We start from the raw sequence: 25,927 nt of genomic DNA on the forward strand, positions 1-25,927 counted from the left end.
CTGAGCACATGATATGATTGATACACTAGTTTTGTTAATTTAATCTGGTTATAATGAAAATCATCTGGGGTTAAAATAACAGTTTAGAGTTTCTAGAATGTTAATAGGAGAGCCTTATTCTGTAGCCACTCTACATGCAGATTTCAAAGTAGCAGCCGTGTTAGTCTCTATTCGCAAAAAGAAAAGGAGTACTTGTGGCACCTTAGAGACTAACAAATTTATTTGAGCATAAGCTTTCGTGAGCTACAGCTCACTTCATCGGATGCATGCAGAGTGGCTATGTAAGTGCCCCATAGGACTTTGGGTATGGAGAGGTTATGCCATGTAATAGTTGGGTTTTTTTAATTGGGAGTCCATCATGGGTCAGATTTATAAAGTTAGATCTGCACTATTGCATGCTTACATTTGCATGTACAGAGTATATACATTCAAATAGTCTGTGTACATGCACACAGCAGGTACTTGCAGGTGACCAGCTTGGCAACTGTAATGGGTTATTTGTATGCCCCAAATTTTATAAATCTGTCTCTGGAAATGGAAAGGAAAGTGGGCATGGGCTGCTACATGTTCCCCTGAGCTGTTCTTCCTGCTAAGAGATGGCCCTCAGACTCAAGTTGACCTGTAAACCTGGTGTTGATTCACTTTGATTATTTTAAGTTAGTGACCTTTGACATGTGAGACTTATAGAACACCTGATTTACAGAGCAACTCATCTGAAGCTTCTTTGGTGCCTTTTGGTTTTTTTCCCTTGTGTTCTGGACTTGTTTTGCATTTAGGCCTCTTGAGTCTGAAAGGCACAGTTGTGTGGTGTGTATGGGGCTACGTGCTCTCCTGCCACAGTCAAAGGCAGAGTACATGTTACATAAAATGTTCCAAAGCATCAGTTCCAAAAACTGCAATGAAAAAAGACCAGGAAATAATTTGCTGGCTTAAATACTATAGGAAAAGCATTGGAAACATCAGTTCAGTGCACACATTGGCTGTGCTTCCATGATGCACCAAGTTCCCCCAGTCTGTTTGCCATCCACACCTGTTGCCATTGGTTCAATGAATTAGTGACTTTGGCCCACGCAGTGTGTTCCATAGTCTGCGAGTAGCAGGCTAATATGGGCAATAGCTGCACTGACTTGTAGAATTTCCATACCTTGCTTTCAGTTGTGGGGGAAGCGTGTAGTCTCTGGCTCTGTGAAGCTGACTTCTTGCACCTGGAGTCTTTGCACAGCCTGCTTGAAGAGTCTTGAAGGTATAGTGCAGCATACATATTAATGGTAAAATTCTGCTATGAGTCAGTGTGGCCCAACAGATAAGGCATTGGCTTGGCAACTAGGTGCCCTAGGTTCTGTTCCCAGCTCTGTTGCTGATCTCTATTTGACTGTGGGCAGCTTAACCTCTATGTTCCTTAGTTTCCCCATCTGCATAAAATGGGGATTAAGAAGCACATTTGTAAAGTCCTTTGGGATCTACAAATGAAAAGCACTATAACATGGCCTAAGTACTCAGTTTTCACCTGTGCCTTTTTTGGGGAAGCAACTTTCTTTCCATTTGTCCACCCCTCCCCCCTCCAACTCCTCCATAGTGCCTAAAAATATCTTAATCTGGCTCCAAGAGTTTTAAGGTTTAAATCTAATTAGAGCTTGACAATGGTGTAAATGCATGGCTATGCTGCTGCTGGGGTTTGAATAGAAGGATTATCTGCAGTAGCATGAAGGGGGAACTCAACTCAGGGGACCCAATAAAATGTACAAATATAAAATTATAGTAGCAAAAATAAGTATTTTCATCTCCTAGCATTTAGATTAATTATCAGAAGCCTATGCAATAGTAATGAATATTGGCACAGAACTCATGAGTACACTGAATGTAATTAGCGTAATTAGGATGGATTTTATAATACACAGATTAACATCTGTTAGAGTCAGATATCAAGATTCATTGTTTGAATAAATATTGACCTTTTTGCTCTCAGGTCAATAAATCTTGAGTTTGGCCTTCATTTAATACACACAGTAGCACTTAGTTGTTCCCTGTCACCAGCATCGGAGTGTGTAGAGTTCAATTGCCCTTCTACTTTGCTGTAGTATATTGGTGGGAAGCACTATTTCCACTCCAATTACAAAAAAGGATTGGTGTCTAATCCCTACATCCTTTACTCAGGCAAAACTCCCATTAGGTTTGCTTGTATAAAGGATTGCAGAAATATTCAAAAATCATTGCTAATGATGGTGGAAAAATTGGTGCTGCATGGTGATTTGCATCTGCATATTTGTCTCATGCTTTTGTGGTACACACCTCTGCATTGAGATATATCTTGTGTGTATGCTGATGGTAATACCTGTAATGTTTTTTCAAAACCATCCAGCTTTCTATTGTGGACTGAGGTGTAAAGTCTTCTAGAACTTTGGATTTTAGTATTTTTAGGACACCTAAAAATAGATCCCTGTTTAAATAGAAGTAATTTCTCAATGGGATTGAAATGGAATAAGTTTCTTCCCCATGAACATACAGTAGATGTAGGTGTGTGTGTGTATGTATGTATGTATGTATGTGTAGATCACTCTATAAAGAGATCTGATTAGTCAAAAATATCCAGAAGTCCTATAATTAGGGCCCTACCAAATTCACAGTCCATTTGGGTCAATTTCACGATTACAGGATTTTAAAAATTGTAAATTTCATGATTGCAAATATTTAAATCTGAAATTTCATGGTGTTGTAATTATGGGGGTCCTGACCCAAAAAGGAGGTATGGGGATGGGGGTCGCGGTATTGCTACCCTTGCTTCTGCGCTGCTGCTGGCAGCGGCATTGCTGTGAGAGCTGGGCGGCTGGAGAGCTGCAGCTGCTGGCTAGAAGCCTAGCTCTGAAGGCAAAGGCAGAGCCGCCACCAGTAGCAGCAGAGAAGTAAGGATGGCATGGTATGGTATAGCCACCCTTACTTCTGTGCTGCTGTCTGCAGAGCTGGGCCCTTGGTCAGCAACCGCCACTTCTCTGGCCACCCAGCTCTGAAGGCAGCAACGCAGAAGTAAAGGTGGCAATACTGTGACCCTCTTAAGCCTTGTGACCCCCCTGCAACTGCCTTTTGGGTCAGAACCCCGAATTTGAGAAATGCTGGTCTTCGCCGTGAAATCTGTATAATTGTGTAAAAGCACACAAAAGACCAGATTTCACAGTCTGATATATTTTTCATGGCTGTGAATTTGGTAGGGCCTTACCTATAATATGTAATATGGTTATAACCAATAGGAATTCTTCTAAAACATATAGAACTCATTAGAGAATTATATCCTTTCAGCAGAATATTTAAGGCATTTTACAAAATTTAATAAAGAATTATGTGGGATTTTCAAAAGTGCTCAGTGTTACTCTGTTCCTATAAGTCAGAGATGAAACTACCATTGCTTCAATGGGAGCATAGTTAGGCCAATGCAGAATCATTGTGAAAATCTCACCCTAAGTCACTGATAAATAGAATGGTTCAAAAACGCTACAGAAAGATTATTGTTCTCTATTAAATTGTACAGACCTCTTCAATAAAGGAAGGGAAGTTTAGCAAACTATCAAAGGCAACTTCTCTAAACTAGGTCATAACTACTTTAAAAGATCATCAGATTGTTCAGGGAGTCCTGCTCACATGGGGTTTTTTTAATTAACATAGGAATTTTGGAATTTAAAAACTGGCTAATAAGGAAGGTTACTCAGCCAGAATAATGCAATTTGTTTCTATTAAGGCTTGCTTTTATCACGGTATTCAGTAAAAATACAACTTCAGTGCAGAAACTCAGCAAAAGCAAGAGTTTGAAACTATTTTACCTTTTCTCTCTTTGGTATCCCACTGTTGACAAGTAAATCACAAAGGCCCTGATCTAGCAAAGCACTTTAGCATGTGCACTGGGGCCCAAAGCTAGACAGAATTGCTTGTAGGGAAATTTAGAAAATTACTGCATTGGTGATTTAACCAGCAAAGATGTTGGTAGTAGAGCTAAGACTTTTGCATGAAATTGGCAACTTTTAAGGTTAAAGGCAACCCCCAATTTGCAGAAGGGTTCAAGTCCTCGGTAAGCATGCAAAGGGATGATTCCTTGTGTTGTGAGCTGGCCCTGTGGCACAGCCAATGGGAAAAAGCTAGACAACATTCAGTCCAGTATTTTCTGCCTCACTGAATGTGGACTGAAAACACTGGATGGGGCTATTGGGGATGGGTGAGATGACACCTCTACATCTCCCAAACACTGTGATGTTCAGGCACAAAAGCAAAATTTGAGCGAAAGTTTATACCAACCTACAGGTGGAAAATCATCAAGAATGTGATTCCCAAAGTTTTTCCTGCTTGAGTTCTCACCTGCTCCTACCCCATAAGGCCAGCACAGATTGCTCCACCCTGGGTTTTTCCATCCTAACTATCAGAGTAGCAGCCGTGTTAGTCTGTATTGGCAAAAAGAAAAGGAGTACTTGTGGCACCTTAGAGACTAACCAATTGAGCATAAGCTTTCATGAGCTACAGCTCACTTCATCGGATGCATAAAAATGGAAAATGCAGTGAGGATGTTTTTATACACACAGACCATGAAAAAAACGGGTGTTTATCACTTCAAAAGGTTTTCTCCCCCCACCCCACTCTCCTGCTGTTAATAGCTTATCTAAAGTGATCACTCTCCTTACAATGTATATGATAATCAAGGTGGGCCATTTCCAGCACAAATCCAGGGTTTAACAAGAACATCTGAAGGCTCGTTCACCTGCACATCTGCCAATGTGATATATGCCATCATGTGCAAGCAATGCCCCTCTGCCATTTACATTGGTCAAATTGGACAGTCTCTATGTAAAAGAATAAATGGACACAAATCAGATGTCAAGAATTATAACATTCATAAACCAGTCGGAGAACACTTCAATCTCTCTGGTCACGCGATTACAGACATGAAAGTTGCGATATTACAACAGAAAAACTTCAAAACCAGACTCCAGCGAGAGACTGCTGAATTGGAATTCATTTGCAATTTGGATACAATTAACTTAGGCTTGAATAGAGACTGGGAGTGACTAAGTCATTATGCAAGGTAACCTATTTCCCCTTGTTTTTTCCTACCCCCTTCCTTCCTCCCCCCGTTCCTCAAATGTTCTTGGTAAACCCTGGATTTGTGCTGGTAATGGCCCACCTTGATTATCATACACGTTGTAAAGAGAGTGATCACTTTAGATAAGCTATTACCAGCAGGAGAGTGGGGTGGGGGGAGAAAACCTTTTGAAGTGATAAACACCCATTTTTTCATGGTCTGTGTGTATAAAAACATCCTCACTGCATTTTCCACTTTTATGCATCTGATGAAGTGAGATGTAGCTCACGAAAGCTTATACTCAAATAAATTGAGTTAGTCTCTAAGGTGCCACAAGTACTCCTTTTCTTCATCCTAACTATAGAGCCTTCCCATCTCTTCCCACCAACCTCACCAGCCTGAAGTCTGACTTGGTTCCTGAGTCCCTGAAACTCAGCACCCTATCTTTGCTCGTATTCCTGTTGTGCAGCTGCACAATGCTACTGATCCACTCCATCACCTGTAAACGCCTCTGTTTCCAGCCCTCCTGTCCCCTGGTAGAAATCTGGTTCTGTTCCTATCCTCTCAGAGTCCCTCCCATTTTCCGACTCCCTCCCCCATCATATGCCTATAAACCTGTCTTTCTCCTGACAGAGTCTCTTTCCATCACAGCCACCTGCCATCACCCAGCCCAGCTTGGCTCCCTTTCCAGTTTCAGGACCCTCCCCACTGTGCCGTGGGATGTGAGAGGAACCATGCCGATGACTGGAAGGGCTGTTTGGATCTTTGTAGAGCTTCCTCAATTTTAGCAACACTTCTGCATAGGCAAAAGTTGTGAGAGGCAGAATACCTTACAAATTGTGTCTTGTGACCCACACTCATTTCTGTCCCATGGTCTTGGCCAGAGAAGCACTAAGACCTAGAGTTTGCAAATACAATACAGAAGTCACAGAAAATCTCAGACAAGATTGTTCCTTGTCATCCTCCAAACTCCACCCATCTCTTCAAAAGAAGGTGATTTGGTGTATAAATATTTTAAAAAGAATGTTACATGTAAATTTTAATTCTGTTAATATAGCAGATACCAGAGCAGGTTTCAGAATTCCTTTGGACCTTCAACCCTTGGAGATGTGTAAGGAAAAGGGGATTCTTGCAATCCTGTCTCCAGACTGAAGTGTTGTACAGTGAACTTGAAAGCTGCATTTTAAAAATATTAATTAATATTTATTTGCTCATATGGAGTACTAGAAATATGAAAGCTTAAAGCTTTTGCTTGCTTAATTAAAATATTCCTATAACAATGCTCCACAAAACTAAAAATGTTGTTACTCCTATTTATAGTAAAGCAATAAAGACTTTATATGATCAGTTATAATGTATTTAATGAGAGCAATAACAGTTACTCTGAAACCCATCTGGTGGCCGGTCTCTCTGCCTTTGCTACAAGAAATGAGCACGATGCCCTTTGGGCCAGTCCTGCAAAGCCTTCTGTGAGTAGCCTCAACTCACACAAATAATTCTGTTGGCACCAAGAGTAAAGATTAGCAGGGGGTTTGCAAGTATGTCAAGGTAATTAAAGTCATGGGGCCAAATTCATTCTTAATTCAACTCAAGTAAAGGTGATATTACAGCAGGGCTAAATGTCACCCTTGCATAGTTGCCATAGGTTGCTTGTGGCAAGGAATCCCACAACAGATCTAGAATTTTGTTAGCTTTATTATGTTTCTGTTAAACATATTGTTTCCAGACATCTATACAAAACATAGTATGGGTTATTAATGATAAGTACACCGCTTTTGATGAGTACAGCATACAACATTTGTTAGAACCATTTTTCCGCTGAAACTTTTGGTTGCATTAGGGTTATTTTTCTGGTGGTACGTTTCAGTTACTTTGACTGTGGTGTAGATTGTAGCACTTAGCTGCTGCCCATAGTAAAAATCTAGTTCACAGACTGGTCTTGGAGAAACAAAAAAGTTTCTGGAATTCCCCCATTCCATACTCACAAGTGTAAGTTTCTAGGCCCCATTATGGGATGCCGCTCACCTCCCCCTCACCCCCACTTCTTGGCCAGCCAGGGCTGCTTCCTGCCTATTTTCCATGCATACTCACCCACTTTCAGGTGAGCTGCTTGCAGGGTGTGGGGAACATCTTGTTAGAAGTCCCTGGAGGGCAGAGGTTGCACTTTCGGCCAAGGCCTTACACAGGCTATATAGGAAGTTTCTTTCTCCCTCTCATCCTACCCACAACTCAGCTGTCTAAGGGCTGCCACAATCTAGCCCCATATGATTAACACTGTTGACCGGAATTCCAGAAGCGCTTGTGCATCTTTTGCTTACTCAGTTTGTGAAAGGCTGCAGGTGTAAATTCTTATTTCAGCAATTCCTCTTATTCTCCCCCGCCCTCCCCCCAACACACACACACACCCCTACCCACTCATGCCATGAAATCTCATGCATTTGTGGGGTTGTTTTATTGTTTCAAGTCCCTGATCACACATCATTTTAAAGCATAGAGACTTTGTAACATTTCTCATTTCCGTCATGAAGAAAAATGTCAGATACAACACACCACTGATAGCTGAATATAGATAGGAGATTAGGAGAAGAGGGAATGGTGTGACCTTAGCACAATCTCGATCCTGCAATGAGATGCATGTGGACAGACCCTTCTGCCTTCTCGGAGCCCTTTTGACTTCAGCAGAGGTCCATGGAGAAGGAGGGGTCTGGCAGTGCCCATTTCATGTCCGGATCAGGGCTTGAAACAGGAGTCTGAGGAAGGTAAAAAGAATTACTGGTGAGGAATAAAACCAGGCACAATTATTGATTTTGGTTTTTGAGGGTGAGTAATGTGTTCTCTGTTAAATAGGGTGATCAGATCAGACAGTCTTGCCTCCCTTAACAGTCCACTTTTTCCCTGCAGAGAAACTGTCAGCAACCTCCATGAAGGTCATTACTCTCCTTTACAAGATAGAAAAGGATACAAAGAACCTGGCTTTGTTTTAATGCTCATTTTGCCTTTAGATCCAGTGTAAAAAAATGAACAAAGGCTCATTGCAGCTCTCTGATCTTTACTGTAATGCAAATACAGAGTGTTGCTACATATGTACCTTATGCCAGAAGCTGGCTTGTGCAAACGGAATAAGAGTTCTTAACAGTAGGGAACCATTCCAAATTTCTGAAGAGACATTTATTTTTCTACAGGAGAAGTGTGTTGGGTTTTTGAACTTATGTCACCAAATAATGTAAGTTGCTTACTGTAACATACACCCACCACACACATTGCATTGTGATTTCCTTTTCCCAGCGGAGAAGGAAAACACAAGCTCATCCCTATGCATACAAAGTAAAAAGGGATGTTTTTTGTTGGTATCTCTTTCTTTCAAGATGACAAGCTGTTGTTTCATTCCTGCATGGAACCTTCCTTTGCCAGTATTGAAAGATAGGAAAACCTAATCACTAGTGCTGTCAAGCGATTAAAAAAATTAATCATGATTAATCGCACTGTTAATAATAGAATACCATTTATTTAAATATTTTTGGATGTTTTCTACATTTTCAAATATATTGATTTCATTTACAACACAGAATACAAAGTGTACAGTGCTCACTTTATATTTATTTTTGATTACAAATATTTGCACTGTAAAAAACAAAAGAAATCATTTTTCAATTCACCTCATACGAGTACTGTAGTGCAATCTCTTTATCATGAAAGTTGAACTTACTAATGTAGAATTATGTACAAAAACCCCTGCATTCAAAAATAAAACAGTGTAAAATTTTAGAGCCTGCAAGTCATAGAATCATAGAATATCAGGGTTGGAAGGGACCTCAGGAGGTCATCTAGTCCAACCCCCTGCTCAAAAGCAGGACCCATCCCCAATTAAATCATCCCAGCCAGGGCCTACCTCTTGTTCAGCCAATCGCCCTATCAAGGTTCCTTCTCCACTCTGAACTCTAGGGTACAGATGTGGGGACCTGCATGAAAAACCCCCTAGGCTTATTTTTACCAGCTTAGGTTAAAACTTCCCCAAGGTACAAACTATTTTACCTTTTGTCCCTGGACCTTATTGCTGCCACCACCAAGCGTCTAACAAAAATAACAGGGAAAGAGCCCACTTGGAAACTTCTATCCCCCCAAATCCCCACAAGCCCCACACCCCCTTTCCTGAAGAAGGCTTGATAAAAATCCTCACCAATTTGCATAGGTGAACACAGACCCAAACCCTTGGATCTTAAGAACAATGAAAAAGCAGTCAGGTTTTTAAAAAAAAGATTTTAATTAAAGAAAAAGTAAAAGAATCACCTCTGTAAAATCAGGATGGTAAATACCTTACAAGGTAATCAGATTCAAAACATAGAGAATCGCTCTAGGCAAAACCTTAAGTTACAAAAAGACACAAACAGGAATATACATTTCATTCCTCACAACCTATTTTATCAGCCATTTAAACAAAACAGAATCTAATGCATAGCTTACTGACTTTTTACAGGAGTTCTGACCTGCATTTCTGCTCTGGTCCCGGCAAAAGCATCACACGGACAGAGAGAACCCTTTGTTTTTTCCCCCCTCCAGCTTTGAAAGTATCTTATCTCCTCATTGGTCATTTTGGTCAGGTGCCAGCGAGGTTATCTTAGCTTCTTAACCCTCTACAGGTGAAAGGGTTTTTCCTCTGGCCAGGAGGGATTTAAAGGTGTTTACCCTTCCCTTTATATTTATGACACGCCCAGACAAACAAGTTAGTTTACATTTGCAGGACATAATGCTGCCCACCTCTTGTTTACAGTCTCACCTGAAATTGAGACCAGGCGTTTGCATGGCATTGTTATAGCTGGCGTTGCAAGATATTTACGTGCCAGATGCACTAAAGATTCATATGTCCCTTCATGCTTCAACCACCATTCCAGTGAACGTGCGTCCGTGCTGATTATGGATTCTTGTCGATAACAATCCAAAGCAGTGTGGACCAATGCATGTTCATTTTCATTATCTGAGTCAGATGCCATCAGCAGAAAGTTGATTTTTTTTGTTTTGTGGTGGTTTGCATTCTGTAGTTTCTGTAGAAAACCATGCACTCATCTGTAAATGCTGAGTCAGTTGCACTCTCTCTCCTGCCTCATCCTTTTTAAAAATGAGTACCATAAATTTAAATCAGTTTTCTGAAAACGTAAAGTGAAATGAATCCCTTCACATTAAATGCTAGATCTCACCTTTGTAATGACTAGGGCCCTACCAAATTCGCGGCCATGAAAAATGCTTCACGGTCCATGAAATCTGGTCGTTTGTGTGCTTTTACCCTCTGCTATACAGACTTTATGGGGGAAACCAGCATTTCTCAAATTGGGGGTCCTGACCCAAAAGGGGCTATGGGGGGGCTCACTAGATTATTGTTGGGGGGTCGTGGTATTGCCATCCTTACTTTTGTTCTGACTTCAGAGTTGGGTGGCTGGAGAGCGGTGGCTGTTGGCTGGGTGACCAGCTCTGAAGGCAGCACCCCACCAGTAGCAGCGCAGAAGTAACGGTGGCAACACCATACCATGCCCCACCCTTCCTTCTGCGCTGCTGCTGGCGGCGGCTCTGCCTTCAGAGCTGGGCTCCCGGCCAGCAGCTGCCGCTCTCCAGCTGCCCAGCTCTGAAAGCAGCGCCACTGCCAGCAGCAGCACAGAAGTAAGGGTAACAGTACCGCAACTCCCCTCCCCCCCAATAACAGCCACCACACAATTCCTTTTTGGGTCAGGACCCCTGCAATTACAACACTGTGAAATTTGAGATTTAAATATCTGAAATAATGAAATTAACAATTTTTAAAATCCTGACCGTGAAATTGACCAAAACGGACTGTGAATTTGGTAGGACCCTAGTAAGGGGATTGGTTGGGAGCCCTGTGTAAATATTGTGGTTTAATCAAGGATAAGTCAAATGCAATATTGGGTAGAGACGCACAATAAAAAGGTGATGCATTAGACAGCTGTAATCATTGCATAAATGAATGGCTAAAACAATTGTTTGAAGCAAGATGAAGCTTAGCCAACCTGCCATATATTATTGGTCAAGAAATTTTTATAATTAATTCATGTTCCTGGTCACAGAAAGTAACAAATGGGAGGAGCGCACACAGATCGCTTTATGGAAGGTGTAGCACCACAGCCCCCAGATCAAAATGCACAGAGAACATCCGTGGCAGAGCAAAAATACAGAGGCATCCATTTCTCACTTTGATTCTCTAGTAGCTCTGAAGAATGTGGAAGTGGTTTACTGTTACTTTTACAAATTGTATTTATTTCTCTGTTTGTCGTATGGTATGACACGAGGGAAATGCTGGCGCAGTCATGTTTTGTCATAATTTATTAGTGGGTTAGGGCTGTGGGCCCAGAACAAATTCTAGACAAAAGAAAAACATGTTTGGGTTTTTACAGAGCGCCTTGGCTACAGGAACAAAGCTGTGATTGGGAGTGCAAACATTTGGTATTTAGCTTGTCCCACTTGGGGTGACATCTGACAAATAGTCGGGGTTTGGTTTTAATTATCACCAAAAAAGAAAAAGCTTTCATTGAAAGTCTGCAACCAATTTTCCAACACAAAGACAAGAAGTTACTAAACAATGGAGAATGTTTTCTTAGTTTTAAAATGTTTTGAAAGAGCCATTGCTTCCATATATTTATGGTGGGGAGTTAGTGTAGTGATTATAAACAACCAAATAAAGTTGTTTGCTTACTTGTATACAGCGGTCAGTATATCGACAGTTAATACTCATTGGTATCTTTGGTTCCATAGTCATCGTCTGTATTCAGAATAGGAAAAAAACTGGCAGCTGTGGTGTGGCAACTGTTCGCAAGATTTGTTGGTAAATGTTGTTTATATTCTAGTAGCATCCAGAGAAACCATGTGATATTGGGGCCCCGCTGTGCGACGTGCTGTATGAACATCTAATAAGAGATAGTCCCTGCTGAGAAATCTCACAGACAAGACAGTCCAATAATGAGGGTGAGGGAAGAGGAAATTATAGTTGTTCCCACGTTACTGATGAGGAACTGAGCCACAGGGAGACAGAGGGTATGTCTACACAACAACAACAAAAATACCCTGTGGCAGCAAGTCTCAGAGCCCAGGTTAGTAACTCATTCTGTTTTAAATATCTGTGAATTTGGTCCAGCCAATCTAGCAGCAAGCAGTTTTGCATAACCAAAAATGGCCAAATACTTAAGGCAAAATCATGAATCATGAATGCCTCCTTTGTAGCCAAAACAGATTTTTGTAGTCAAATGAGACTGTTTCATGTATAAACTTGTCTTCCGTTTAGCAAAATAGCTAAGGCAAGAATGGAAAATGGTTTACATTTTTATGAAATTGTGATTTTTCTTGAGTTTTATCAGCAGGGAGATTTTTTTTTTCTTTCCACTACATGTCTACTGCCAAATTCTACTGCAGTGTCCCAAACTTTGGAAAGCGGCAGAGAGTCCTGTGGCACCTTATAGACTAACAGATGTATTGGAGCATAAGCTTTCGTAGGTGAATACATGCATCCGACGAAGTGGGTATTCACCCACGAAAACTTATGCTCCAATAAGTCTGTTAGTCTATAGGGTGCCACAGGACTCTTAGTCTGGATCTGTAAGAGTGGCAAATACGGCTACCCCTCTGATACTTGAAACTTTGGAAAGATTCATCATCTGAGCAGCTGAAATCCTTAATACTGTAGTTGATCTGCCAGTATCCTGCGACCTTCCAGAAAGTGACTCTTGTGGATCCCTACAAAGTATATGGATTTAACTACAAGTGGTTTTTCCTAGTTAAAGCTAAAATCTTTTTGTAAGCTACCGTCTTAATTGTGGATCTGGAGAAAATTTAGATAGCCAGATTCTGCTCCCATTGAAGTAAATGAGGAATTTTGCCACTGAAATCAGTGGGAGCAGAATCTGGTCCAGTGCATGTAGGTTACTATTAACATAAATAGGAATAGCTTTGGAGTGAAGCAGAAGCAGCAGATTCACATGGCTATGTTGTAGCTATGGTGGTGTGTCGAATGGCCTTCCATCTTGAGTGGTCCCTGGCAAGTTGTCTTCCTTTGGCAAGAGTCATCAGGGGAGGATTTAGGCTTCTTAAATTCCCCCAGATTGCATCTTCCAACTTCATTCTTCTCCCTTTTTAACCCCAGTGGAAAGGATCCTTGGTAGAATTGTTACAAGAACCCTGTCATGTTCTGCGACTAGAACATCCAGAACAAGTGCTGGCAGAGCAGCAGCTGTGTTTTGTAAGTAGAAGGTCTGCTGTGTGTACTGTGATGGGACATGCCCCCATCCCACTGACAGCAAGCCTAACGAACGTCCCTGCACTCAGGCAGTGCCAATTAGGTGCACCTGCAGAGCATGTGTTGCCTGGAAAAGGGGAGCTTAAAAAGGTGAAGCTGGCCATGGAGCAAGGTGGGAAAGTTTTCCCAAGTAGAGAAGTTACTAGGAAAGCCTGATAGCCAGGGGACCCAAGCTCAAGGCAATGATTAGCCTTCCCTTCCCTCCACCACCTTTTTGTTTAGGGCAGACAGACACTGCAGCCCTGATATGGTCTCTGGACGTCTGCTCTCCATCAGTGCCCTGTTGCTGGACGTGTAGAGCAGTGCCGTGGACTGGCAATAGACTCTGAAAGGGCCCTGGGAGTGAGCCCAACTCCCGCAGGGAACAGTGAGCTTGCCCAGGAGTGGCAGGTCTTGAGGGTACCCAGGGGCAAGAGATGACAGCCAAGCCCAGGCTGAGAATGTGCCTGAAGGGAAGGCAACACTTCAAAATACATTGTGGGGCAGTCCTTCGTTGGTGAATGAGCTTGCAGTAAATTGGGAACTGTCTGGTTTATCTGGAAGATTTGTAAAATATTATTCAACCAAGATACTAACATTAACCTTAGTACTGGAGGACACTGTGTCTTTGTGAAATTCTTTAGACTAATGCTTATTACAGTACCTGTGAAATTCCTGGTCAAACTTTACAGACAGGACAAGTGCATCAGGAGTTTTTTGGTACTTTATGCTTTGATTTAGGGTGGAAATTCTACCAAAAAAGCTTTTCATAAGCTATTCCAACATTTTTCTTCCCATTTATTCATCAATTTATAAATGATCACTATTGCCTTAGCTCTGGAGTGCCTGACATTAATTACAAAATAAATTTGAAAGTCACAAAGTCTAGGTCTCCAAATACACACACTCTTAAAAACTCCCACTGTTTTGAATGGGAGCTGTGGAAGCTCAGCACATAAGAGGACTGGGCCCATAGCATATAATACTACAGCAGTTCAGAGGTGCCTTTGGTTCTGAATGAGCAGAAATAGAGGGCTTTCAGAGATGGTAACGAGAGTGATTTGAGGCAGGAAAATATATTGGAGAGAGAATAGATTTGAAAATATTGGACAGTGTTGTCTAGAGAGGAGTCCCATAAAAGAAGTATACAGAGTAAGGAATAGTGTAGAGAAACTAATCAGGCATTCTTCTTTACTAAGAACCAGGGAACAATCAATGAAATTGAAAGGGGATATAGCTAAAGATAATGAAAGAACATTCTTTTTTATGCACATTTTGTCTGAGTTTATTAGGCTTAAAACTGTTGGCCATATCAATGAGAACATCCACAGTTATTTTAGAAAGTGTATCCTTTATCATTGGATATAAATCTTCATGCGTCAGAACATAAGCTAGGGGTTAGAAAGAAACTTCCATTATAGGCAGGTTATTTTATAATTGTCCAATATGGGGCTGTCTGGTACTTGTCATTGTCTGAGACCGGATACTGCACCAGAAGGAACACTAGTCTCATCCAGGCTGGCCATTACTCTGCTCTTGTATAGATGTAAGAGGTGTTACATGCCTGTTGGGGAAATTCTGACCTGTGAGGAGAATTTCTTTCACTTTTTACAGATATTCTCCCACAACCAAGGAATGTTAAGGCAGTGGGGATATTCTGAACAGTAGCCTAGTGAATCTGTCTAATCAGAACAAGAGAGCTGGGTTACTGTTCTCTGTAGCCCAAACATATTAAATATTTTGCAACCAATAAAATAACAGAATCACAGTCTTGTAATAGGGGGCCACTCCTTTACAACTTATTTATCAATGTGTCAATGTGATTTGGAATGATTAGTACAGAACATCTGACCAAGCCCCTTTATCTAGATTTTGTTTTATTTTTCATTAGAATAAACCTTCATTAAGTTTCCATATTGCAGAGTATGAGGCTGAGTGACTTACGCTGGATTGCTAGGGTCCCACTTGAGTGCTGTGGTTAAAATATCAGGTGTTCAACCTAGCTACTTTTGAGATTTCCCATTGCACGGAAACAAATGCCTGAGTCATTCCTCCATGAGCCAGGAAGTTGTTCCAGGAGTTTGTATTGTTCATATAGCATTGTCACTCTGAAGTGACACCTACTACACCTTGGTAGTTGGTGTAATAGTGGATGGCTTTGAATGGACATTTCTTCAGCTTCTCTTGGAGGATCTTAGTGTCAAAACTCACGAATTAATCCTCAGAGATGCTGAGCACCTGCATCTCTTACTGACGACTACAGGATTTGCAGTTGCTCGACTCTTCTGATGGCTAGGCCTTAATGCTGGGGGCTGAATAGAGTTTATTTGTAAGACACTGTACTTGAGCTCAGATGGGAGTTTTCACCATTCTGAAGAATATTAAATACCATCAAGTATGCCAGTGAAGGACTAGATAGTGTTTTTAAAGGCACAGCCCTGCATTGGGGTCATGCAGAGCTACCCCATGTGAGAGGAGAGCTTCAGGGAGAGACCGTCATTCCCAGAGCACCCTGATGCACATGAGGAGTTTGCAAACTGCACTGTCCTTATAGGCCCGGCCTCCTTCCCTCACTGCTTTCTGTCCCCTGTGGGGTGCATAGAGGGAGTTGTCTTGGCGGCTGTGCAGGGCAGGATGATCCTTGCACCCACTTCCTCACAAATATGTGCAGGTGTCAGCCACAGACTGGACTCTAAAATGCAGGCAACTAAAACCTTAATGCTAAACTCCCCCCAACCTGAGTAACAGGGCTGGGTGCTGGACAACTTTGGAGGAGGAGCTGTACTACTCTGTGGCTGCTAACCCAGCCTAATAATTGGATAGCTGCTATGAGTTAGGAGAAGAATACAGGTTGCAGCAGATACTTCTTCCGTAGCTATCCCCCAGTCTAGACCCCCAAATTCCCCTGTGTAGCAGTGCTCTGGGAGGCTATGCAGAGCAGAGGGTGTGCGCTCCTTGTAATAGCTTCCCTAGCACCTGCCTTATCTTGCACAGCAGACCTGGAGCAATTCCACTGCCAAAGGGCCCAAGTTGAGCTGTTGAGAGAGCTAAAGAATTTAGGGCTAAGATTGCCTTTCACTTACCATTCTGAGACTATTCCTCTGAAGTGCAAAATAAAGAATTTGATTTATAATTTGAAGTAAATCCAGGAGTAAAATAATTGGAAAGGTGAAGCAGTCTCACTCTTACCAAACTGCTTTCCTAGGGATCTGTTCTGTTAGGTGCTGAGCAGCTCCTGCCAGTAGTTTAGCACCCTCTGCTCCCATTGACTTCACATTTATTTCAGTGGAAGTTCAAGACATTGAATTCCTCACAGAATCAGGTCCTATAGACTAAGGGTCTGATTTCCATGCTGTTGAGCACCGGCAGCTCCGAACAGTTATGGATGGTTGGCACCTCTGAAAATCAGGCCCTACATGCAAGCCAACCTTTAATGCCTATGTTCTGAGGCTTGTGCTTAGAGTTTGTGTGTTATGTTCTGCTCCTTTTTTTCCCCAAGTGGAAATGATCATGGGTGAAATTGTTACCACAACCCAGCCATGTTCCTTCAGAATACTTGATGGCAAACCAGCAGCTGTGCTTTGTAAGTAGAAAGTGCTTGGCTTCATAGTGCACAAAGGGAAAGAGACACTTAAGAATGTGTTGTGGGGACAGGCCTTCATTTGCAGCATGATAAACTAGATAATTTAAGAGATTTTCTACCTCCTATTTCCATGAGACCAGCATTGCTGTAGCACAGTATATTTATCCCAGTATTGCTGACGCTGATGCTCTCAATATTTCTGCTTTCACAATCTCTGTTTGTACTACTGCACAGTTTGAGGTGGCGAGTTACAGAACGCATGCTGGAACGGCACTCAGTGAGATGAAGGGAATCCATTTCAAAAGAAGAAATAACTGATAGAACATCAATAAATATTAAAATTGCCCATGGCATTTGAATCTTAAAGGAGAGCCTGAGAAATTATTATAATAAGGGTGCAGGTCTGCCACTGTTACACCTTTGTTCTATGAGGATGTCCACTGGGACCACTTGTGGGGTAAACCAGAAGTTGTCTCTCTTCTGTATTTGTGTGGCAAGCAGCACACTGTAGCCCCAGTCTTAACTGGGGCTTTTGAGCACTACCTGAGTACAAATAATTACTCCTTCTGAGTGCAGTATAAAGTAGTAGTAAGAGTGGAAGAGCTGAACTGTTACTAACTTGATGTAATGGTAAAAGGGACCAGGACATTCAAACCAAATTGGAGCATGAGAATTTCCATCATGCCAAATATATTCTGTGTCTGAGAGGGCATATTTGGAGCAAATAAACCTGTATGTACAAGCTCACAAAACCCTACCCTGTCCAACTCACATTTGAAAATTGTACAAGGACAGTTCAAAGGTCCAAATTCTGCCCCAAGGCTCACACTGTGCGACAGTACTGAAATGGCTTTGGTCCCAAGCGTAGAGGCAGATTCAGCCACCATTATGCTGAGTAATACCTACCTGCAGTGTGACTACCTGCAGAGGAGAGTGAGTAAGGATGGCTCATGTGGCACAGCCATATCCAGCAGTCCTTCAGTGGAAGTTTTTCTTGAGTATGGAGTAAATGAGGTTGTCTACACTAGGAGTTATTGCTGTGATTCTGCTGTTTGTGAACGCCCATCTCACACTCGCTCTCAGTGAGCTAGCGCAAGTGTAAATACATAGCAGTGTAGCTGCAATAGCACCAGGATCTGCAATGGAGGCACGTGTGAGCCATGCCAAATACAGACCCATCGGTTCCCAGGGCGAGTTTGTATTCGGTATGGCTCAGCCAAGAAACAGCCACTGCTGCTACACTGTTATTTATACTTGCACTAGCTGAATGAGAGCTAGCGTGAGTTATGTGTACACCAGTATGGGAATCACAGCACTAGCTTGTAGTGTAGACAGAGCCTGAGACGAGCATAATGTAGCTCATACTATAAAACAACCAAGGTTGGCAAGTCCTTGGGGTTTTTGTCATGCAGATAAAAACCCAGGTTGGGAGGGTGGTGGTTTTGCACATATTATATTGGCAGAGCTGTCTTTGATAACGTTTGTTTCTAGAGACTTGTCTACATGGTGCATTGGTCTGCACCAGAGGGGTATAAATTCTAGTGCTCATTAGCAGGTTGTGTGCTAACTGGACCCCGTGGCCCCAGCTAGCATGCACTAGAAGTTCCCTAGTGCACGTTAATGTAGTCCTGTTTGAAACAGATATACATTGATGGTCACTAGGGAACTTACAGTGCCTGCCACCGGGGTCCACATGGGCCAGTTAGTGTGCAACACTCTAGTGCACATGAGAATTTACACCTCTTTGGGCAGACTAGTGCACCGTGTAGACAAGCCCTAAATTACACACACATTGCAGCTATAAACTAGTACTGTGATCCCTCTGCTCACACTGAGTAATACCTAAACCATGAGTAGTCCCGTTGGCTTTTATGGGACATGATGCAAGGTTCTGTTCAGCATTAGCAACGGGATCACAATCTGTCTTTAAAACTTTTGATGCTGTATTGAATTTTCAAATTCTCATTGTCAGGTTTGTTGTGGTTATTGTCCTCTTTCCTCCAAATCTTTATTAATGCTGATTTCACTACTAATCTCTTCCTCTCTTGTTTGTATTATTAGGCAAAAGGCAAACTTCTGGGAATAGACTGAATTCTGCATTGTTATTCATTGTCATAATGTACTTCATTCATACTTATGTCGCGTTGTGGATTTTAATTAAAATTCTAACTCTATCAATTTTTAAAAAACTCACTAAATAAAAAAAAAGTAGACTTAGTACAAAGACAACAAGGAGTGGTAGAGACAAATTAAGCCAGATCAGGGGTGGGCAAACTTTTTGGCCTGAGGGCCATATCTGGGTGGGAAATTGCATGCAGGGCCATGAATGTGGGGGACAGGTGCGGGGTGCTGCTGGGGGCTCAGGTCAGGGGGTGCAGAGTGCATGAGGGGGCTCAGGGCAGGAGGGAGGGGGCTCAGGGCAGGGGGCTGGGGTGCAGGAGTGCGGCAGGGGGCTCAGGGCAGGGGGTTGGGGTGCGGGCTCCAGCCTGGCGCTGCTTACCTGGAGTGGCTCTGGGGTGGCAGTGGCGCGCAGTGGGGCTAAGGCGGGCTCCCTGCCTGTCCTGGCCCTGTGCCACTCCACTCCCGGAAGTGGCCGGCACTGCGTCCCTGCGGCTGGAAGGGGACTCTGTGTGCTGCTCTTGCCTGCAGGTACCTCCCCCGAAGCTCCCATTGGCCACAGTTCCCCATTCCCAGCCAATAGGAGCTTCGGGGGAGGTACCTGTAGGTGAGGGCAGGGCGTGGAGCCCTCTGTCCCCCCCAAGGGCCACAGGGATGTGGTGCCAGCTACATCCGGGAGCAGCGTGAGGCCAGGACAGGCAGGGAGCCTGCCTTAGCCTCGCTGTGCCATGGGGGTGGCAGTCCTGCAGGCCGGATCCAAAGCCCTGATGGGCCAGCTTTGGCCCGTGCGTAATTTGCCCACCCTGAGCTAGAGCCAAGAATATTTTCTTTAAATCCAAAATTGATTTTAAGCCAAGATCATCATGAGGATCCACAGCTAAACTAGCGTGGTAGAATGGTATCTTGTAAAATACATTGACTAACCATGAGATGTTTATATCAAAACAAATTGCTTGAGTTACCTAGTGAAATGTGTGTGCATACGTGCCATGTAGAAATAATGCTATTAAATAAAGGTTGGCACCATCATTTTTCTTTTCTGGATCCAGTAGCATTTTCTGCCACAGGCTTTTAGAGCTGAAATAAATTACTGCAGGAACTGAGGCTGGATCTGTAGCTCTATTTGCTCAGCTTAAAGCCAAAATCTCGCCAAAAAGGGTGAGGGGAGGGGCTGTTCTGAAGATACGGTTGAATGTAGAAAACGTTGAAAAAATTTTAAAATGCCTAAAATATGAATCATAGAAGATTAGTGTTTAGAAGAGACCTCAGGAAGTCATCTAGTCCAACCCCCTGCTCAAAGCAGGACATAACCCAAGTAAATCATCCCAGCCAGGGCTTTGTCAAGCCGGACCTTAAAAACCTCTATGGATGGAGAGTCCACCACCTCCCTAGGTAACCGAGCCCAGTGCTTCACCACCCTCCTAGTGAAATAGTTTTTCCTAATATCCAACCTAGATCACCCTCACTGCAACTTGAGACCATTGCTCCTTGTTCTGTCTGCCACCACTGAGATCAGCCTAGCTCCATCCTCTTTGGAACCCCCCTTCAGGTAGTTGAAGGCTGCTATCAAATCCCCCCTCACTCTTCTCTTCTGCAGACTAAATAAGCCCAGTTCCCTCAGCCTCTCTATGTAAGTCATGTGCCCCAGCCCCCTAATCATTTTCGTTGCTCTCTGCTGGACTCTCTCCACTTTGTGCACATCCTTTCTGTAGTGGGGAGGCCCAAACTGGATGCAGTACTCCGGATGTGGCCTCACCAGTGCTGAATAGAGGGGAATAATCGCTTCCCTCGATCTGCTGGCAATGGTCCTACAAATGCAGCCCAATATGCCATTAGCCTTCTTGGCAACAAGGGCACACTGCTGACACACATCCAGCTTCTCGCCAATGTAATTCCCAGGTCCTTTTCTGCAGAACTGCTGCTTAGCCAGTCAGTCCCCAGCCTGTAGAATCAGGCCAAGACTTTGTCATGTTCATAAAGGGCTTGGTCATGCCAGGAGCTGATTGCTCTGGTCTCAGTCCAGCACAGAATGTAACCACATGCTTAACTTTAGGCATGTGAAGAGCTCATTGGCCTCCGTGGCTCTACTCACGTGCCTAAAGATAAGCATGTGGTGAAATACTTTGCTGGTTCAGAAAACCAGGCCTTATTCAGCGAGTCTTATTCATGTTTACTTTGCAATGGGGTTACTTGCAGAGTAACATGCTGCTCACGGGAACAAGTGTGGCAGCACTAGTCACTAAGTAAACAGTAAAACCTAAGGGGTGAGATCCTGGCTCCATTTAAATCTGTTGGAGTTTTGCCATTGACTTCAGTGGAACCAGGATTTCAACCTGGATGCTGCACTTAGCTGCCTCTTATTCAGCTGTGCAGGGGGTGCACACGGAGGGCAGTGCCTGCTCCCCAGATACGTCTCCTCCTAGCGAGTGGTTGGGGAGGGGGCAGAATCTTAGGTCAGTTTCACTAATCACAGGCTGGGCACGTGTGGGAGCTCAACTGTGACCTTTTGAGGGCTGCAGTAACTTATTTCTCCTTGTGCCCCACACCCTTCCCGTGCTCAGGCCTGAGCCTAAAGGCAAAAGCTAGCCCTAAAGATTGAAACTCAGAGCATGTGCTGAGGGATTAATGACCAGCTTGGAGAAGTAACCAGACTGGTCATAAAGGCCCAAGGAAACTGTGTGTGGCTGAGTTATTGGTATGATATAAGATGAAACAGGCATGGACTGAAACTGTAAGGTTGTGGGCCAGATTCTGCTCTTCATTCACACTCTCATTTAAATCCAGAGTAACTCCACTGACATCAAGGCCTGGTGGTAGTTGAGATCAGCTAATGAGATTAGTTAATGTGCAGGTGGCTTGAGTTATCTCTCAACATTTGTTTCAGTTTATAATAAACAATTACAAAAAGCAGTAGCCAGACAGGGATAGGTTCTAGCCTTGATTGATGTATTACTCATTGCAACATTTCATACTGCTGATTGATAATGCCGCTCTTAAGTAAGGCATTTGGTTTTGGTAACCATCATTCAGCTACTTAGGTCACACACTAGAAGTGTAAAGATTAATTAGTCGGTGTTTGCACAGACCTTTGAAAATGTAAATTGTGTTTTAGATTCATGGAGGATGGTTCCATCAATGGCTATTGGCCAGAGTCCCTAGTTTCTGTTTGCCAGAAGCTGGGAATGGGCAACAGGGGATGGATCACTTGAGGGTTACCTGTTCTGTTCATTCCCTCTGAAGCATCTGGCAATGGCCACTGTTGGAAGGTAGGATTCTGGACTAGATAGACCTTTGGTCTGACCCAATATGGCTGTTCATAGGTAGATAGAGATATGCATAGGCCCAATCCTGATCTCCCTTATCCATGCAAAGAACTCTTATGTGGGTTGTACCATTGAAATCAGTGGGCCAATTCATGTAAGTAAAGGGTGGCAAGATCTTGTCCTAACTCAATGGTTCTCAATCTGTTCCTAACTGGACCACGTTTTCCATACTGGGGACCCTCCCTCCCATTTAGCGGCAAGGCAAGGTGGTCACAACGTCCAGGCTGAGAACCCCTGTCCTGGTGCTAAATATGATTCAAGCTTACAACTTTAAACACCTGTTCTCTTTCCCCACTGTAGGTTGCTCCTGTAATTAAAGAGAGAATGATGAAGAAAGGCAGCATGATGTTAGGGTACCAACCCCACCGTGGCAAAGTCAACTTCTTTCGCCAGGTAGTGATCAGTCCCCAGGTGAGCCGTGAGGACATGGACTTCCTGCTGGACGAGATTGACTTGCTTGGCAGAGACTTGTAGCTGTAGGTCAGCAGCACCAGGCGCTGCTTATATGCCTGATGTTTACCGATCAAGAATGCTTGTAGCCTACTGGTATTATATTTTGTAACAGGTAGTTGAAAGTTCAACAAGTAGCAATACTAAGGATTTCGCAGGTAGAGTACCTCTGGACTTGAGCATCTGTTCTTACAAGTGGTCATAGCTGTGCCACTGCTTACAGCAGCTGCCTAAATGTCACCCTCACTACCGTTCGGAGAAGCATCACCTTGTGAGAATGATCTCCTATAGGCTAATAAGGCAGATATTTGGCAGGTACTGGTGGACAGACTGGGCCAGATTGGCCACTGACATAAGTGGGCATGATATTGTTAACTTCAGTGGAGTCATGCCTGCTTATGTCAGCCATGAATTTAGCTCAGTGAGTATTAAAATCAAAGCACATCTCTGATACATTAAGATTTTAGCCTGGCATGCATTTAAGGATAAAGGCCCAGTTGGTGATTGAACTAGTAAGGCCTCATGCTAGGGGTCCTGTGGCTTTCTTAATGAAAGCCCCTAAACCAGCAAATTGCCCAGCACAAAATGGGCCCAATCAGCGTTTGACCACACATAAACCTATCATGATTTTAGCAGAGCTGAGAATGTTGGAATGAGGAGAGTATCATTTTTTAACTTTTTGTCAACAGGAGATACGTATAGTTTCTGAACTACTGTTCCTATTTCCTTTCTTTTTAAAGTGTAAGCAGTTCTTTAGCAGCTTTAGACGCATGATAAAATTTTAACCAAAAAGTTAGAAAAATATATTTATCTTAAAGGGGTGTGGTTTTTATGCAGGGTAGCTATTTATTAAGAATTGATGTAACAAAGCATTGTATTTCTCATGGTTCCTTATAATTTTCCTACAGATTTAAAAAACGCTAGCTCTCGTGTGATCAGTGTGCAATTCTTTTTTGGCGTTAAACTTAAGCTGCTGTATAAGTTAAAATTTGTCTGTGATTTTAGCATATGAACATTGTTAAAAAAATAATAAGTGAAATACCAAAATTAAATTCTAACCTTTATAGTTATTCAGAATTACAGCATATTTTGACAAATAATTTTGTGAGTGATCTAGTTTAATCCTTTCTGTCTATAAAATTATTCTTTCAACCATAAAAATAGAAATCATAAATGTATCTTTGGGTGGGAGTTCTAGCAGTAAATTTAAGGAAATGGCCACATTTTTCACTTGTGACACTAACTTACTTTGATGATTTATTCTTTGTTCCATAATCTGTCTCTGAGGAAGCACTAACCAATATGAACTTTCTTGTTGTAATGTATCTGTATTGCTGAAAGCTGTCTTTAAATGCAGTGCTGGATGTTTTCAATTCATGTATTGTGGTAGTATCCAGTATTGTAGAACATTCCCATTTTTAGTCTCCAAGACATCAGTGTGGAAAGTTCATCAGTATCAGTCACACTATCAGTGCACTAGATGGGAACAAGAGCTTGATAGACCTCTGTAGAGTATATGGGAATGGATACTTTTGAGCCATGGTCCATCATTGATGGTATTGGTGAGTTCTTGATAAAAATCATTGGCATAACCTAACCTTTTGTTTTTGCCTGTAATACTTACTGGTTCACATCATCAAACACTACTTGTGATTAAGGCTCTGTGTTTGTCATGGAGGTCATGGAAATCACAGATCCTGCGACTTTCTGTGACCTCCGTGACTTCTGCAGCAGCTGGTGTGCCTGGTTGTTGCTGGGGCAGTCTTGGGTCCCCCGACCCTCCAGCAGCAGGAGTTTGGGGGTGGGGGGTGGGGCTAAGGACTGGGTATTGAGGTGTGGGCGGTGCTTACCTGGAGTGGGGAGGGCTCCATGTGTTGCATCTGCTTGCAGGCACCACTCCCGCAGCTCCCATTGGCCGTGGTTCCCAGGCAATGGGAGCTGCAGAACCAGGACTTGGGGCTGAGTGGAGGCAGCAGCACGTAGAGCAAAGAAGCCGGGTAGGGAGCCTGTCCCAGCCCCCCTCCCCCACAGTGCCCCCCCCACAGGGCCCCCCCAAGCACCCGAGGCACCCCCCTGGGGTCCACCCCCCTCCCCAGTACCTGCAGTGCCCCCACTGGAGCACCCGTGGTATCCCCCCGGCCGCGCCCTATCCCAAGCACCTGTGGTTGTCCCCCATCCCCCTCCCCCCGGCCTGTGCCTCCCGCATCACCTCCCGCGCTGCCCCCCCCCCCCAAGTTTTAGCCAGGGGTATACAGTAAAAGTCATGGACAGATCACAGGTCATGAATTTTTGTTTACTGCCCGTGATCAGGCCGTGACTTTTACTAAAAATACCCGTGACTAAAACGTAGCCTTACCTTTGACTTCTGGGTATACCAGCCACCATAAAAACATAATTTAAAGCCCTGATCCAGCAAAGGACTCAAGTACCTGCTTAAAGTTAAGCACTCAGCAGGTCAGCACCCAATTACTCTGGTAGACAGCCACCCCCTCTTGACTGGTGTGCAAAGAACCTAAAGAGCGCTGAGTTCTCAGAATTGCTTTGTTGTTGCTTCTTGAGATAGATGCTGTAGAGTAACCATTCTCCTTTTCTGGCTTAAAAAGAAAGTGTCAGCGTTTTCTGATTCTGGCCCAGATTCTCAGCTGATAAAAACCAGCCTGGCTCCATTCGCTTGAATAGAGCTATCCCAGCTTATACCAGCTGACGGTTTGGTCCTCTGTCTTTCCTACTAGTGAAAAGTGTCACCATGCGATTACATTCATCTTAACAAATTACTGCTTTCCTTTATTTCCAGTGATTGAGACAGTCACTGTACACTTCTGGTTGTCTGTTTGAAACACCATAGTTCCAATTCTGTCATAGCAGTAGCTGTATTTTTAAACAAAAGCCAAATTGAACTTTTTTTGAATGTTTGCACAAAATATTTCTTGGATTTACACTTGTACTGTATTTGCTTTCTTGAAAGGTGAAGGTTAACCTTACAGTATGATGGAATTAACTTATTTGAGCTCTGTATTTTCTCTGTTGCCGTCCGCTCCCTGTAACGCCTGAGGTATGTAATAAGCGGGTCCTTCTTCAGGACTGTAACAGCATTTTCCTATAGTAGCTTATTTAGACCTAATAAATGC

The 25,927-nt window shown here is 43.1% G+C and overlaps 1 protein-coding gene across 2 annotated transcripts in view; it reads left to right on the forward strand.

The window, feature by feature from the left end:
- GADL1 (glutamate decarboxylase like 1) overlaps window positions 1–23,826 on the forward strand; it is a 109,033-nt gene extending 85,207 nt beyond the window's left edge. Inside the window, exon 15 of one of the 2 annotated variants that reach the window (XM_073333370.1) lies at window positions 22,650–23,826. In XM_073333370.1, the coding sequence (XP_073189471.1) occupies window positions 22,650–22,823 (174 nt within the window). In that variant the 3' untranslated portion in view covers window positions 22,824–23,826. Of the gene's footprint in view, window positions 1–11,907; window positions 12,008–22,649 lie in introns of those variants that run through there. The other variant, XM_073333371.1, reaches the window with a different exon arrangement.
- Window positions 23,827–25,927: the final 2,101 nt, after the last annotated feature.

The sequence above is a fragment of the Lepidochelys kempii genome, chromosome 2 (genome assembly GCF_965140265.1).
Source record: "Lepidochelys kempii isolate rLepKem1 chromosome 2, rLepKem1.hap2, whole genome shotgun sequence".
NCBI classification, from domain to species: Eukaryota; Metazoa; Chordata; order Testudines; family Cheloniidae; genus Lepidochelys; species Lepidochelys kempii.